Below are 12,989 nucleotides of genomic sequence, written 5' to 3' on the forward strand. Positions count from 1 at the left end.
AATTGAGAAGAGCAGCTTCGGAGAACGGACAAGAATGAGCTATGTGACGCTAAGTATGATCTGATACTTTGGTATGTTGTACGCACATTTGCAACTGTATGTGCGGAGTTGGTGGTCGCTCGCCTGGCCGTAAGAAGATACCAGAGGTTGTGTAGAACAAAGGGAGAGAACAACTGGATAATTGTCTGAAAATTTATGTCTGAAAATTTATATATCATTCAGTCCAATTTACGGCTAAAGAAGGTAGCTAATGACATTTTGTTAGCACTCGAATTGTGATGAAAGTCAACATGGGAAGTCTTACCTTTTCCTTCGGGCTATCTAGCGCCGACACTTCTGTTCCCTGACGCCTTCGCATCCGGACTATGCGTTGAGAGCAAGCAAGCTAGATGCGGGTGTCACTAAGGAAGACAGAGTCGGCGAATTAAAATGGAAAAGTCCACTGCTTAGGAAAATCGTATTGCCATGGACAAACCATATCAGTCCCCGCCAAATCTTTTCCACTCGGGGCTATATTTCGCTGGTGCATGTGGGTTTTCATGCACCTTGATATTTCGTACAAGTGAGTAAAGGGAAACACGACATTCAAGACAGGTCCACTGGAAATAACAATAATCCGTAGTAGAAATTTTTTTCGCAACCCGATCGGGTTTTAACTTCGTCCCGCTTTATCTTCGGGGCTTCGACTTCGATCCCGACTCCTGCTCCGGGCGCGACCTCCTCGAACTCGATTCCCAACATTTCCCGATTTGCCTTTGTTATTTGACGGTGGTGGTCTGACAAATGCGAAATCGACCTGGATGGTTTGATCAAGTAGCTTGGCACCGTTGAGGGCTTCGATAGCGGCCTTCGCTTCGGGTAAGGTTGTGAATTCGATTAAAGCGTAGCCCTGTTAGGCAAGTGAGCAACGTTGCCCGATTATAATAGTCAGCATAGGTGACAGCGACGGAGATTGATAGCAAACTAGACCAAATAAGAAAATAGGAAAGGGAAGCGATAGGAGTGGTAAACGGGGAGGGAAGTAAGACATAGATTGGATGGGGATGGAGATAGAGCTGGGCGCAAGAGATCATATGTTACTTGCCTTGACATAACCCGTCCTCCGATCTAAATTTAAATTGAAATTCTTGATCTCCCCATATTCAGCAAATAGATCGGTGACGTCCTCTTCAGAGGCCTCCTCATGAATGTTGGTCGCAAGAACAATCCAGCCTTCGATACTCCGGACCGCGACTGCCCCAGCTTGGGTCCGCGTTTCACTGGTTGCATGTGAGGATGGGAGATGGCCATCATCCTGCCTGTTCAGAACAGGAGGATCGATTTCCATTTCTGACGACATGTTTATATCTGACAGTACGATACGGTAAAACGATGTTGAAAGGATTATTGTCTAATTGTTGGACAATCAACCGCTCGTGCAGTTTTCAACAGACTCGTCCCTTGTTGAAGTCAATTTTGGGATCGGTTGATTAGGTAAGCAGAGCGGCAGAACCTCTGCGTTTGGTGAAAACAATATTCGATCCACCTTGACATCTAAACAACTAACCCTGGACTCACACGAGAAAACATCAAGCAATGTTAAGATGTGGTTTTAATTATCTTTCTGCAGGGTTTGGTTTCCGTGCCATGCTTTTCCCCTCTTGGCCGACTCAACCTCCCTTCAATCCGATTGGCAATGTGTTCATTTTCCGATGATACCTCGCGCGGAATTTATGAATCCTACCATCCTTTGCCATGTGAAGCATGGGCATTGTGCTGTGGGTGTGGTTGGGCTTCAAGGGTTGCGTATCAATTCGGATACTGAACAAGGGGGATGTCAGATGGTAGAAGCCCCCTTCATCAAATGACAAGAACGAAAAGAAAAGACAGATATTGGAAATTTTCTATAGAAGTATTACACTTGGATTACGCAAATTTTTGAAAAGGTATTCACTACTATAGCAAGGGCTTTGTTCCCTTACTCCAGTGTGAAGCTGGCCGCAGGTTGACAGAACGGGTCGTTTCGCGTCCCAAACCCCTTTCTCGTGGGAAATGTCTCCACCGGCACTAATGTGCTCTCTTGTGTTTGGCTATGTTTTATTTTCAGAGCTTGTTTTCCCTTTCCTATCTCTTATCAATGTTTCCCTGTTACGGCTTCTGCAAGGAATGAAGCAGCGCTATTCGCATCCGCTGCATATGACAAATGAGCGGAGATATCTAAACCGCCTCGGCATATAGGATCTCCTTTTGCGCATATCTCCATCACCTTATCTTCGGCAATAGCTACGAGGGGAAGGCCACGGAGCGGGTCACCAAAGAGCACGACTCTTGCTATTTGAGCATCCCGGAGATCCATAGAGGCATTATGGATCACTGAAGCTCCCTGAGAGTATCCAGCAAGGACTACCTTACTATTAGGGCATTGCGACAGCGACTGGTTGACGAGGTCAACCATGGTTTTTCCACCATCTTCCCCGAAGTCCAAGTTTCCCTGTTGTATGTGGTTAACAAAACCTCGTCTAGCGAGTGATATTCTATTCTCTTAGGTGAGACTTACTAGAAGAGAGGCAGGGTAATCGACTCCTTGGACAGTGACCTTTCCTTTCAGAAGGGTTCTCAATGCGGTTGTTAGAGAAGGACCGACTATTTCTCCCATATTCCCGATTTCGTCCGTTCCCCGGGCGAATATCAGAGTTAACGGCTGACAACCCTTGAACTTTTTGACCCCATTTTCGGTGGTCTGCCCGCCCTTTGGTTTTGATTTTCCGAAGAGGTCGTCTAACCAATCCCAGCCCGGAATTACACCCCGTCGTTCAATGCTATCCTTTCTTCCAAGTTCTGGTGATATTGCGGTTGGCAAGGTCGAGGCGGAGATACTAAGGATTGCAATTATCAGGAGGGAATATAACTTCATCACAATGGAAGGGAATTGCGTAAATATAACGAGGCTGATATATATAACACGGAATTTAGGGATTCGGCGAATGAGTGTATATGCGCATCTTGGGGGTGTTTCCGAGCGCTGGGAGCCGGGTGTCTATAAATACTCGTAAAAAGTGTCGCTGAACGGTTCTTTCTTTCTTTTCTTTTTCATTTTCATTAGAGATTGGGCAGTCCAACGCAAATCATCGCGTGGGTAAATTGCAGTTGAGCAAGGGAGGTTAGATGATCTACAGCCCTCCATTTCCCTGACTACCTTGCATACGGGCAATTAGGACCGTAACCAGCAGGCCCGGGAAACAACCTTGAAAAATAATGGTCGGAGAGAAGAAGCTAGGCACACGAGGAGTGGTTAGCTAAATGCTGAAGGTGATTGCAGTAAAGCACTGATTAAGAGACCGCATTGGTGCGCGGCTCGGGGTCACTATCCAAGGAATACCGCAACAGAGCCTGGTTTCCATCAGCCGAAAAACCAAGCTCGTGAACGGTAGGATCTCCTTGGTTGATAGCTTGAGCAGGCTAGTTTAATGCAGCCAGCGACCGAATAAGCAGGCTTTACTACTTCCTGAACTAACATGCATAAAATATGCATCCCTTCTGTTTCTTCGCGCGGTTAACCAAGTCATGCGGAAACGCAATCACAATACATATCAGACTTTGGCGACGCAATTGGTGGCTCATAAAATTGGCCAAGGACGGAGTAGTTGAGCTCCTGCGCACAATGTGGATCGGCGTGGTCTGTGCGGTTTTGGCGCAGCGAGGAACTCGTCCGGGGGACATGATTGGGCTTGGAGGATTTAGGCCAGTCAGGGCAATGAGGCCTGAGAACCGGAGGAAGCCGTCAACACCAAGAAGACAGCTTTGCGCACGAAGATCAAAGCATTCTTGTTCCATCCCAGCGAGGTAGGAGCAATATTTATGCTCTGGCTGTGCGGACGGAAGAACTTGGCGTTGAGGGAAGCTCGCCGTTGGAGCCTTCCTTTGCTCGTCCCTTAATACCCCCTATCCCACCTAGGAGAAGCCATGGAAATCAGCGAAGTTCTAGTTATCTGAGAAAAACTTAATAAGCCTGAAGGAGGAATATTTACCCCATTTGATGATCCTTCTTCCATCTCATTGTTTTCTTCTCAGCGAGAGGATGAATGGATCCTTTCCTTCTCTCCTTTACTTTTTTCTTTCTATATCTGCTCTTTCCAAAACCGACTATCATGTTTTGCCAGAGCGAGCGAGCATATCTTCAAGCGCCAGCAAAGACTTCGTCATGATGCCCGGCGGTCTACCCTTGGTATATAGGTCCTTGGGAGGCAGAAAAGACGTATCTTCTTCCCAACACTACTCCGCGGAATCAATGCCTCAGGCTAGCAATTTATAGCTCAAAAAGTTCGGAATTCCCTCCTTCTATTGCTGTAACGTATAGATGGTCCCATTCCACATGCAAGGGGAAGTTGTCTTTTCAGAGTGCGAGTAGTCAACAGCTGCCTTCTCTTCGAGGGTGTCTGGAGCACTCGAGTCGACTGCTCATGCACTCAAGGCCGTATTTAGCTTGCCTGAACGAAGCAGGACAGGTGAAAAGGCCGGGGTATCATGCAACATTTCCATGTCCAGCTCCTTTATCTACTGTTCTAAAGTTAGCAACTCGCTTAACTGAATATGTCCTCTGCTCTTAACAGCGCCTGTCTGGCCTGGTGGGATTTCGCTTCCTCTTCCTATTGTAAATGAGATCTGCCATGATACTCCATAGCGCGGCGAGAATTAGCCTTATGTTAGGTGTAAGTAGAACTTGATGACGCCTGATGGCAAGTATTGCAACTGTCGAACGAACTGATGTTCCTTCACTGCTGGTGCATGAGGGCACCCTGATACAAGTTGAAGGTCTGTGGTGACAGTCCTGAACCATTACAATGAGGAGCTGGCCACTGTATACTTGCCTGCATTGTTTGTGATTCATTTGATTTTGTTCATAATTAAGGAGGTATTAAATGCCTTGTACACAGTAGGTATTTAAGAATGATACACAATAATTTTTGTGTGTGATAGTACATGAAATATTCTGTATTTGAGGATGTTTTCCATTGCTATATCTCACATGGAGTCAATGACTTATTATTTCAAGAGATACTTCATCATTCACTTCATGGCGGGAATGGTTGACCAGCTGAATGAGAAAGAGTGAAGCAATCCCTTCAAATGCAAGTCATGCATTATAACGAAACTGGATTGAAAATTTCTTTATATGAAATTTACAAATACCATCTCAATGACAAGGTCTTTTTCTTTTTTCAATCAGTGCTGCCTTTCTTATTGAGCCCAGCTGTTTGAAGACCCTATTCTGTTCATTTTCCAACGCGTTCTTGTGACGAGGCTATCTCTGTACCAGCGGAGTGTCTAGCTCCTGGCTTTGTTTAGTGGAATACGACATGTCGCCGTTGTAAGTGGTATCTCCAATTATTAGCAAGGTCTTGAGAGAGAGGGGGGGATGCACGTCTGATCTAGCTCTTAAACAATATTTTTAAACACACCAGGAATGAACCGACGGTGCCGATGTCAGCCTTTGGCCACGCTTCAGCAGCGCCAAATGCTGGACCGCGAAACGAAAGAATCCTCCGTTGGCTAGATAGCCAGGAGGAGCCGGATTTTGTAAACGACAACCACCTCAGAACAAACGCTGAGATCGTAATACAAATCCAGGGAACCAAAGGCTGCTCTGATGAGTATATCCATCTCCGAGCCCCGAGAAGCAATCTTGACGTGGATTTCGAATCATCAACCGGAAATGTTACCATCACCGAAGTGACAACTGTACCAGAACCAGCGGCGGAGGCGGCATCACAAGAAGCAGCGGCAAGGGGAAAAGAAGAACCCTATCCCTCCCCAGGCTGCTCACGGCTAGAACCTAAAAAGCCCCCGCGCCTCTCCGTCCTTCTACGCCTCAATCGCAAGATATGCGAGCTCGTCAAACTCGAAGAGCTCAAAGACATGTCCCTACTCCTCAGCATCCGCGTCGCGAACGGCCAGCGCCTCAGCACAGAACACCACCAATACGGCTTCATCAGCGGGCACGTCGTGAGCGCGCTGGAGAACGTGCTTGGGCAACCACGGCAAGTACGCGGCATGCAGATTCTCCTCCCTGCCTCGCAGATACCATGGAAATGGACCGCGGCGACCGTGCTGGTGACCTTTGGCAAGATGTCTGGGCGGGAGAGGAGGAACATGGGCCTGATCTACCGGCGGGTCATGGAGTGTCAGTACCAGATCCAGGAGTACGACAAGGTGGTTCCCAAGGAGAGAGAGTTGGGGGAGCTGGTGGAGCAGGAAAGGGTGGCTGCGAGGAACTTGGAGGAATTGGACGTTGCGGATAGGCGGGATTGGTTGATGAGGTATGAGAAGATTGTTGATGAAGAGGCTGTCGTGAAGACGAGGGATCAGTGGGTTATGGAGGGGGAGAGGTTGAGGAAGGAGCACAATGCGCTGCTGGATGTCATTGGAGCATATACAAAGGCTGCGGAAGGGTTTGAAGGGGTAGCGCGTGGGAATCGGGAAGTTTGAACGGGTTGGTTTTGTTCGCTATGCTGGGGGGAATCTGGACTACCTACTACGCACCTGGGTTATTAACTACAGTTTTATCACATTTTTCCGATCGATCCCTACAGGTCCAAGGAGAGGGGCCAACCCTGGATCCCGTTTCGCTCGCAAAGTGAAGGAAAGACAGATCATCTGAGATATACATAAATTTCTGACATGAGGTTGCAAGAATAATAGCTTTCACTTAAAGGTCACGGTGTTTATCTGGCGCTTGATATGAATATTAAATTAAATACCTCTCAGTAGCTAGAACCGAATTGCAATAATATAATTATGTTCCTGGAATATTCCTGTAAATAAAATTAATTTAAGTTTTGAAAATAAGAAATACCCCCACACATCTCCACCGATAGAAATTTTCAAGTCGCCGCTGAATCCTGCGCAGACCGTGTGCTGCAAACACGAAATGGAAAACCGGAATGTCTCAATACCACCGGACCCTCCCGACCACATATTTGTGAACTGTGCTGCCCACATATGATATGCTGGACCGGACTGTCTGTGCCTACTGTATATCTGACTTTGGCGTCCGGTTCGATGGAGACTTGGGCCACAGGTTCCGTAGTTGCCTCGGCAGTTGAACCTTGGCACGCTTCGACCATTTGGGCAGGGTTGGCCAGACGACAAGAACAACGAAAACCAGCAGCCGTGTCTGATTGGACAATCAAGCCTGCCCTGCCCGATCCCGCTAAATATAGCCAAGCCCAGTCCCGCGGCGGAGGTTCCTGCCGAGCCAGCCCTGGAGGGCATGTGACTTCCAGATCGAATCGGTGATATGGGTCCTGCTTGTCGTCGCCACCACCAACCCTTGGATGATGGTCTGGGGATGGGGGACTGACTGCCCTGGGGGACTGGCCCCGGGAGGTGGTTCTCACTCAGGGCCCCTTCAGCCTTCGCATTTCGCAGTTCTACTCATTTGGCATGATGCGTGGTGGCCATGAGCCATCAGTGAGCCAGAGTGAAAGGGCGCTTGCTTGTTCCATGTTCCGCTGTTTGTATGGACGACCAATGCAATCCGGCTCCGTTGTTTGGTGATGGAACCACCAAACCAGCGCGGTGGGGTCCATAGTTCGAGCTGCGATTCTCCGGAAGTTTGGATCGACTGAGACTTCTGTGAAGGTGCGACAGCGCCCATGCTGTTGAGTCGACGTTCTACATAATCTACGTATGGGCCGGGAGGCCTCCTCCCTTCCTGAAGGTTGCTTAGAATCTCTCGTGGAGCCCAAGAAGTTAATAAGGGTCTGGAAGTCTGCGGTTTTGCGGGCACCTTCGTTGTCTGTTGGTTGTTCGGGCCTTCGATGGCTCCATCCAAACTTTCTCTGGATTTTTGTTTATTTATCTTTTTTTTTTTTGCTCCACCGCGCTGACCAGCAAACAATTACTCTTTTGAGTTGGACTTTGAGCAATGCTGTCCACTCCCTCTGAAAACTTTACTTTGCTCCCCATTAATAATAATTTCATTGCGCGTTTTTCTCCAGTAGCGACATTGTTTTGCTCAGTCCGTCCTTGCACTCGTTTAGGGACTGATTCCCCCCTTCGCAGCTCGCCTGGGACATACGCTCGTTATTATTTTCGCAAGACTCCTATAGTTACCGCGCGACCTGGGAAATTGGAATCGATAACAGCCGGTGCGCAATATCATTACGCGTGACCATTGTCACTTCAGAAGCTAGTTTCGGAGGGAGAAGAGAAGCAAGGCTACTTCTTTCTCGAATTGAATAACTACCGCCATTTCTTTTAAATGACCACCATGAATAAACTATCATAGAATAATCGATATTACTCAAAGTGCCGACATTTATTCCGCGGTCTTCCTTTCCACCCCAAACCACCACGCCTGCCATCGATAGCTACCAAACTTCAACAAAATCGATGTGGTAGCCAGCTTCGCAAGGCATCGCGGTACTTCCTATTTGCTGCGCGAAGGCTATTCCGTGTGAATTGTCTCTTTGCGCGTTGGACAGATTGAATATCGGTGGGAATTACGAAGAAAGCGATGATTTCAGCACTTCAATTTCCATGTCGGCTGTTAGGTCTTCTTATTTTATGCCGTCTTGCTGCACTCTCATTAGCGGCAAGCACGGAGGACTGGCGGTTCAGGTCTATATATCAGGTTTTTACGGACAGATTTGCGAGGAGTGATGGCTCGACGACGGCGGAATGCGACCCCCGCAAGGGCCTCATCTGTGGAGGAACGTGGAGAGGGATAATCAACAAAATGGATTATATTCAAGGCCTCGGGTTTGATGCGATCATGATATCTCCAGTCGCGAAGAATATCGACGGTCTGTCTAAATATGGCGAGGCCTACCACGGCTATTGGGCTCAGGATCTATATCAATTGAATCCTCATTTTGGAACACGTCAGGATCTTCTTGACCTCGCGAGGGAACTGCATAGTCGCGGCATGTACTTGATGGTCGATATCGTCATAAATAATATGGCTGTGATACTCGATGGCAAGCCGTTTACTTCGATTGATTACACGATGTTCAATCCCTTCAACGACCCAAAATATTACCATCCTTATTGCAAGATCGAAGACTACAGTAATTACACACAAGCACGAAATTGTTGGATGGGTGATGATGTTGTTGCGCTTCCGGATCTCAACACGGAGTCCGAAGAAGTCAATGAGATGATGGAGTCGTGGGTCAAGGGTCTCGTTGCCAACTACTCAATTGATGGCCTTCGGATAGATGCTGCAAAACATGTGGGCCCGGAGTATCTTAAGAGAGTTGCCAAGGCATCTGGCGTTTTCGCCACGGGGGAGGTGTACGAGGGCGATGTGGCTAAAGTCTGCGACTTTCAAAACCTCCTGCCCAGCGTACCGAATTACCCCTTGTATTTCTCCATGATTGAAACTTTTACTGCCGGGAAAACCAAGGTGTACTCAGAAAAGCTTTCCCTGGAAAAAGCGACCTGCAATGACATCACTACACTTGCAACCTTCACAGAGAACCATGACCTTCCGCGATTTGCATCTTATACCAAAGATATCTCTGTAAGTTGGATGTGCATCATTTTTTTGTAATATAAATGAAAACCCTCTACATGACCGCCCCAACGCTTCTCTAACCATGAACGTTACTAATCGCAACCACACCTCAGCTCGCCCAAAACGCCATAGTCTTCACACTTCTCTCAGACGGAATCCCACTCTATTATCAGGGACAAGAACAACACTTCTCCGGCGGTGACACCCCAGAAAACCGCGAAGCTCTCTGGACTTCAAACTACAACACTGACGCGCCCCTCTACAAGCTAACAGCCACCCTCAACAAGATCCGCGCTCACGTCATACGCGTCAATGCCGAATACGTCATTAACAAATCATACATCATCTATAGCGACGGTAGCGCCCTCATTACGCGCAAGGGTGTCGAGGGCAGTCATCTCACGGTCGTCTATTCTAATCAGGGCGAGCACGGAGGCCCCTACCGCATCGACCTGCGCAGTTCATACGCACCTGGCATGATCGTCACGGAAGTGTTAGGTTGCACGAATTATACAGTCGATCCTACAGGGACGCTTGCGGTTCCAATGGATGCTGGCTTGCCAAAGGTTATTTTCCCTGCGGAGAAGATGCCTGGGAGCGGTTTGTGTGGAACACCCGATTGGATCGCTCATAACAATACTTTGAACTCGGGATCTTCCAGTTTGAGGCATGGGGCTCTGGGATTGGCAGGAGTGCCAATGGGCATGATTTTGACTGCGTTGACAGCTTCCTTTATCGGGTTATTATGAGAACCTGGAGAGGTATATATTTTTTCTTCTATTCTATTCTTTTCTTTTTATTTCTCTCCCATCTTTTCGCTTGCCCGGGGCCACCCGGTCCTCTTTTTTGCTTATATGTTACGTCATGGGTAAGGCGTTTGGCATACGGTCGCGGGAAACTCTGAAGAGAATCGTATTATCTCGCATTTCCTAGCATGCATGCATGCATGCATCCTTATTATTTTGTTACGGAGTTTTTAATTTTTTGTATTGAAGAATTTGTTTTTTTTCTCCCGCTTCCTTTCTCCATGTACCATATATAAATAAGATAAAATGAAATAAAATAATAAATAATGGATTAAAGAAAAAAATAATAATAATAAAGATCTTTCAAAAGGTTATTTTACTTTTCATTGATTGGAATGTGGAATGGAAAAAACAAAACACTGATGCGACGTTGCCCAGCGCGTTAAAGAGCTGCTTCAGAGTCATATAGTTAATCGACCCCCTTAGATAATCTCATGTCTTCCTCATTTTTCCTGCGTAGTTGACCATGGCAAAAAAAAAAAAAAAAAAAAAAAAAAAAAAAAGCTGATCATCAACACGGTTAGCATAGATTCTAGCCTTGGACAAGATCTACTAGGGAGATAGGAGTTTGGCTCCTTTTTCTATCATTCTTTACGATCCTGCAACTCTACGACAGGTGTACTTAATTTTACTCCGGATATTTTCCTTATATAGATGTAAATATTATGCCAATCGTTGTCAGTCATTTAGAAGAATTCTAGTATCTAACTAGTTCTAGTTGGTAGGCTCTGCTCTGCTCTGCTGATGGGTGCTGCTGAGTTTAGCATCATGATGTGTTGTTGATCTCGGTGATGTTGGTGTGTGTGCCTGGGCCTAACTATGGTTTGAATTTGTAAGGCGATTCTAGCCATGATGGTAATGAGAGCCACTTTTCTAGGTAGTAACTACGTTCAACTAGGTGTCCCGTGTGAGGGTAATATTATTATTACCAATAGTCCAAGCATTGTAGAGATACAGATATTTCATTCCAAAATATAAGCAGGGAGGGGAAAGATATATATATATATATATATATCTTGGTCTCGATTATATTAAATTTTTCTTTCTTTTTTTAATTTTAATTTTAATTTTTTTTCCCCTTCATTTCCTACTCGGAAATTTTGATTGATGGGAGATTTTTCATAACCCGCTCTCGTGTTCTGTTCTGGTCTTGATGGGATAGATTGATAGGGAGAAAACAAACAGAACGAAAAATATGGCTTTTTATGTATACAGGCTGGGAAGGGGAGGGGGGAAACAAAAAAGTAAACGGGAAGCAACCTTCTCGGCAAGTTCGAAATGCTTGGATTGTGCACTCTGGGCCTTCTTCTTTTTTCCCTTTCCTTTCCTTTCCTTTTCTTCTCATTCGTTCTCCTTCTTTGAAGTTCTATTGGGGTGTTGGAATGTCTGTCATGTTTGTGTAGATGTGAACCTTCGTCTAGATATATCACCTCAAAATTGAGCATTTGGCGTGTACCTGTAACGTCCTAAGCTCTAGGGCATCCTACTTCGAGTGAGCCGGAAGCGTCTACTTCCGGTTGTTGCCTCTCATACCTAGAATCTGCACCATCCGGATGAAAATATTCAAGAAATCAAGCTCGAGACTGATGCTTTCATTCACGACGTCCTTCTTAATTAGTCGTCGCTCCGCCATGCGGGCATGGTGCAAGATCTTCTGGATATCATAGAGCGTAAAGCCGCCGAAGACCGCGAGGCCACCATATAGCCAGATGCGCTCAGACCACGCAAGGGTTCGGGCGGCCGTGGCGGGGACAACGAGGGGAGCAATGCCGGACAAGGCTACGATAGCAACGCCGGCAAGTAAGGGCCCGCCGAGATAGAGGTATTTCTCCTGCTTGGCCGTTGCACCGACGAAGGCGATAGAGCCCATCATGCCAACTGTGTAGAGGCCAGCGCGGGCGAGAAGGGCGGGGGATAGGAACATTAGCGGGGAAAGGACGGCGGCTTGGGTCAGGTTAAAGGCGCCCCACAGAGCGTATTTCTGGAGGTAGCTGTTTCGAAGATGTTAGGTCTCTCGAGGAATAGAGAAGACGGATGGATGGTGGCGATGGGGGGGAGGAGGAATTCGTTTTCCACTTACTTCTCAGGAGCCGTGTAAGATGTGCCATACATGGTCCCGATGCTAGCGACTAAACTCAGCCCGACAACCGCCCATGGATTGGTGGCCATCAGCCTGTAAGACCAACCGGAGGTGTGCAGAGCGCGAGCTGCGACGGCGATTATTCCGATACCAAGGCCAGTGTGCATAAAGGTTTGGTTCAGATACTGCCGCTCGAAGAGTGGCATGCCGCCATCTTCCCTCGTTTCGCGGTTGAAGATCATGTTTGTTGCAACGATGGTGCCTCCCACGATGGCCGCGCCATAGAGTAGCTTTTGCGTCCTGTTTCCTGACGCATGTGCTTCCTGGTAGGAGATTTGTCGGTATGTCCGGCGGAATGCATTTTGATATGTTTGATGGAATCGTGCGAAGGTGGAAGGCCGCTTCGGAGTCGATGATGAGGAGGATGGCGCTTGTTTCAAACGGGAGCTGTGAATGAATCGAGAAGTTGTGTTTGGCTGCCTTGGAAAGTGTTTGAGCGCCGTAGAGACGGCAAATGGGCGACGGAGAATGAACGACATGGCTAGTAGTGAGATCAGGATGAACGAAGGACCACAGACGTGGAATCTTGAGAAGCAGAGAGGAA

General features: G+C 47.3%; 6 protein-coding genes across 6 annotated transcripts; 2 read left to right on the top strand and 4 right to left on the bottom strand.

Annotated features, from left to right (window-relative positions):
* Positions 1-652: 652 nt before the first annotated feature.
* Positions 653-1,339, bottom strand: HCBG_00464 (RNA-binding protein 8A; the record flags this gene model as incomplete). The annotated part of the gene is made up of 2 exons (XM_045427514.1): positions 653-889; positions 1,091-1,339. The coding sequence occupies 2 exons, from the start codon at positions 1,337-1,339 to the stop codon at positions 653-655; spliced, it is 486 nt and encodes a 161-aa protein (XP_045291489.1).
* A 774-nt stretch (positions 1,340-2,113) lies between these two features.
* Positions 2,114-3,813, bottom strand: HCBG_00465 (cutinase; the record flags this gene model as incomplete). The annotated part of the gene is made up of 4 exons (XM_045427515.1): positions 2,114-2,470; positions 2,537-3,016; positions 3,224-3,252; positions 3,495-3,813. The coding sequence occupies 4 exons, from the start codon at positions 3,811-3,813 to the stop codon at positions 2,114-2,116; spliced, it is 1,185 nt and encodes a 394-aa protein (XP_045291490.1).
* A 1,647-nt stretch (positions 3,814-5,460) lies between these two features.
* Positions 5,461-6,465, top strand: HCBG_00466 (uncharacterized protein; the record flags this gene model as incomplete). Its single annotated transcript, XM_045427516.1, has 1 exon — positions 5,461-6,465. The coding sequence occupies one exon, from the start codon at positions 5,461-5,463 to the stop codon at positions 6,463-6,465; it is 1,005 nt and encodes a 334-aa protein (XP_045291491.1).
* A 922-nt stretch (positions 6,466-7,387) lies between these two features.
* Positions 7,388-8,345, bottom strand: HCBG_00467 (uncharacterized protein; the record flags this gene model as incomplete). The annotated part of the gene is made up of 2 exons (XM_045427517.1): positions 7,388-7,820; positions 8,095-8,345. The coding sequence occupies 2 exons, from the start codon at positions 8,343-8,345 to the stop codon at positions 7,388-7,390; spliced, it is 684 nt and encodes a 227-aa protein (XP_045291492.1).
* Positions 8,346-8,719: 374 nt separating this feature from the next.
* Positions 8,720-10,336, top strand: HCBG_00468 (alpha-amylase AmyA; the record flags this gene model as incomplete). Its single annotated transcript, XM_045427518.1, has 2 exons — positions 8,720-9,505; positions 9,613-10,336. 2 exons carry the CDS (start codon positions 8,720-8,722, stop codon positions 10,246-10,248), a joined length of 1,422 nt encoding a protein of 473 aa, XP_045291493.1.
* Positions 10,337-11,281: 945 nt separating this feature from the next.
* Positions 11,282-12,957, bottom strand: HCBG_00469 (bax inhibitor family protein; the record flags this gene model as incomplete). The annotated part of the gene is made up of 2 exons (XM_045427519.1): positions 11,282-12,296; positions 12,386-12,957. 2 exons carry the CDS (start codon positions 12,922-12,924, stop codon positions 11,813-11,815), a joined length of 1,023 nt encoding a protein of 340 aa, XP_045291494.1.
* Between the last annotated feature and the right edge of the window lie 32 nt (positions 12,958-12,989).

Source organism: Histoplasma capsulatum (genome assembly GCF_000150115.1).
Source record: "Histoplasma capsulatum G186AR genomic scaffold supercont2.1, whole genome shotgun sequence".
Lineage (NCBI taxonomy): Eukaryota > Fungi > Ascomycota > Eurotiomycetes > Onygenales > Ajellomycetaceae > Histoplasma > Histoplasma capsulatum.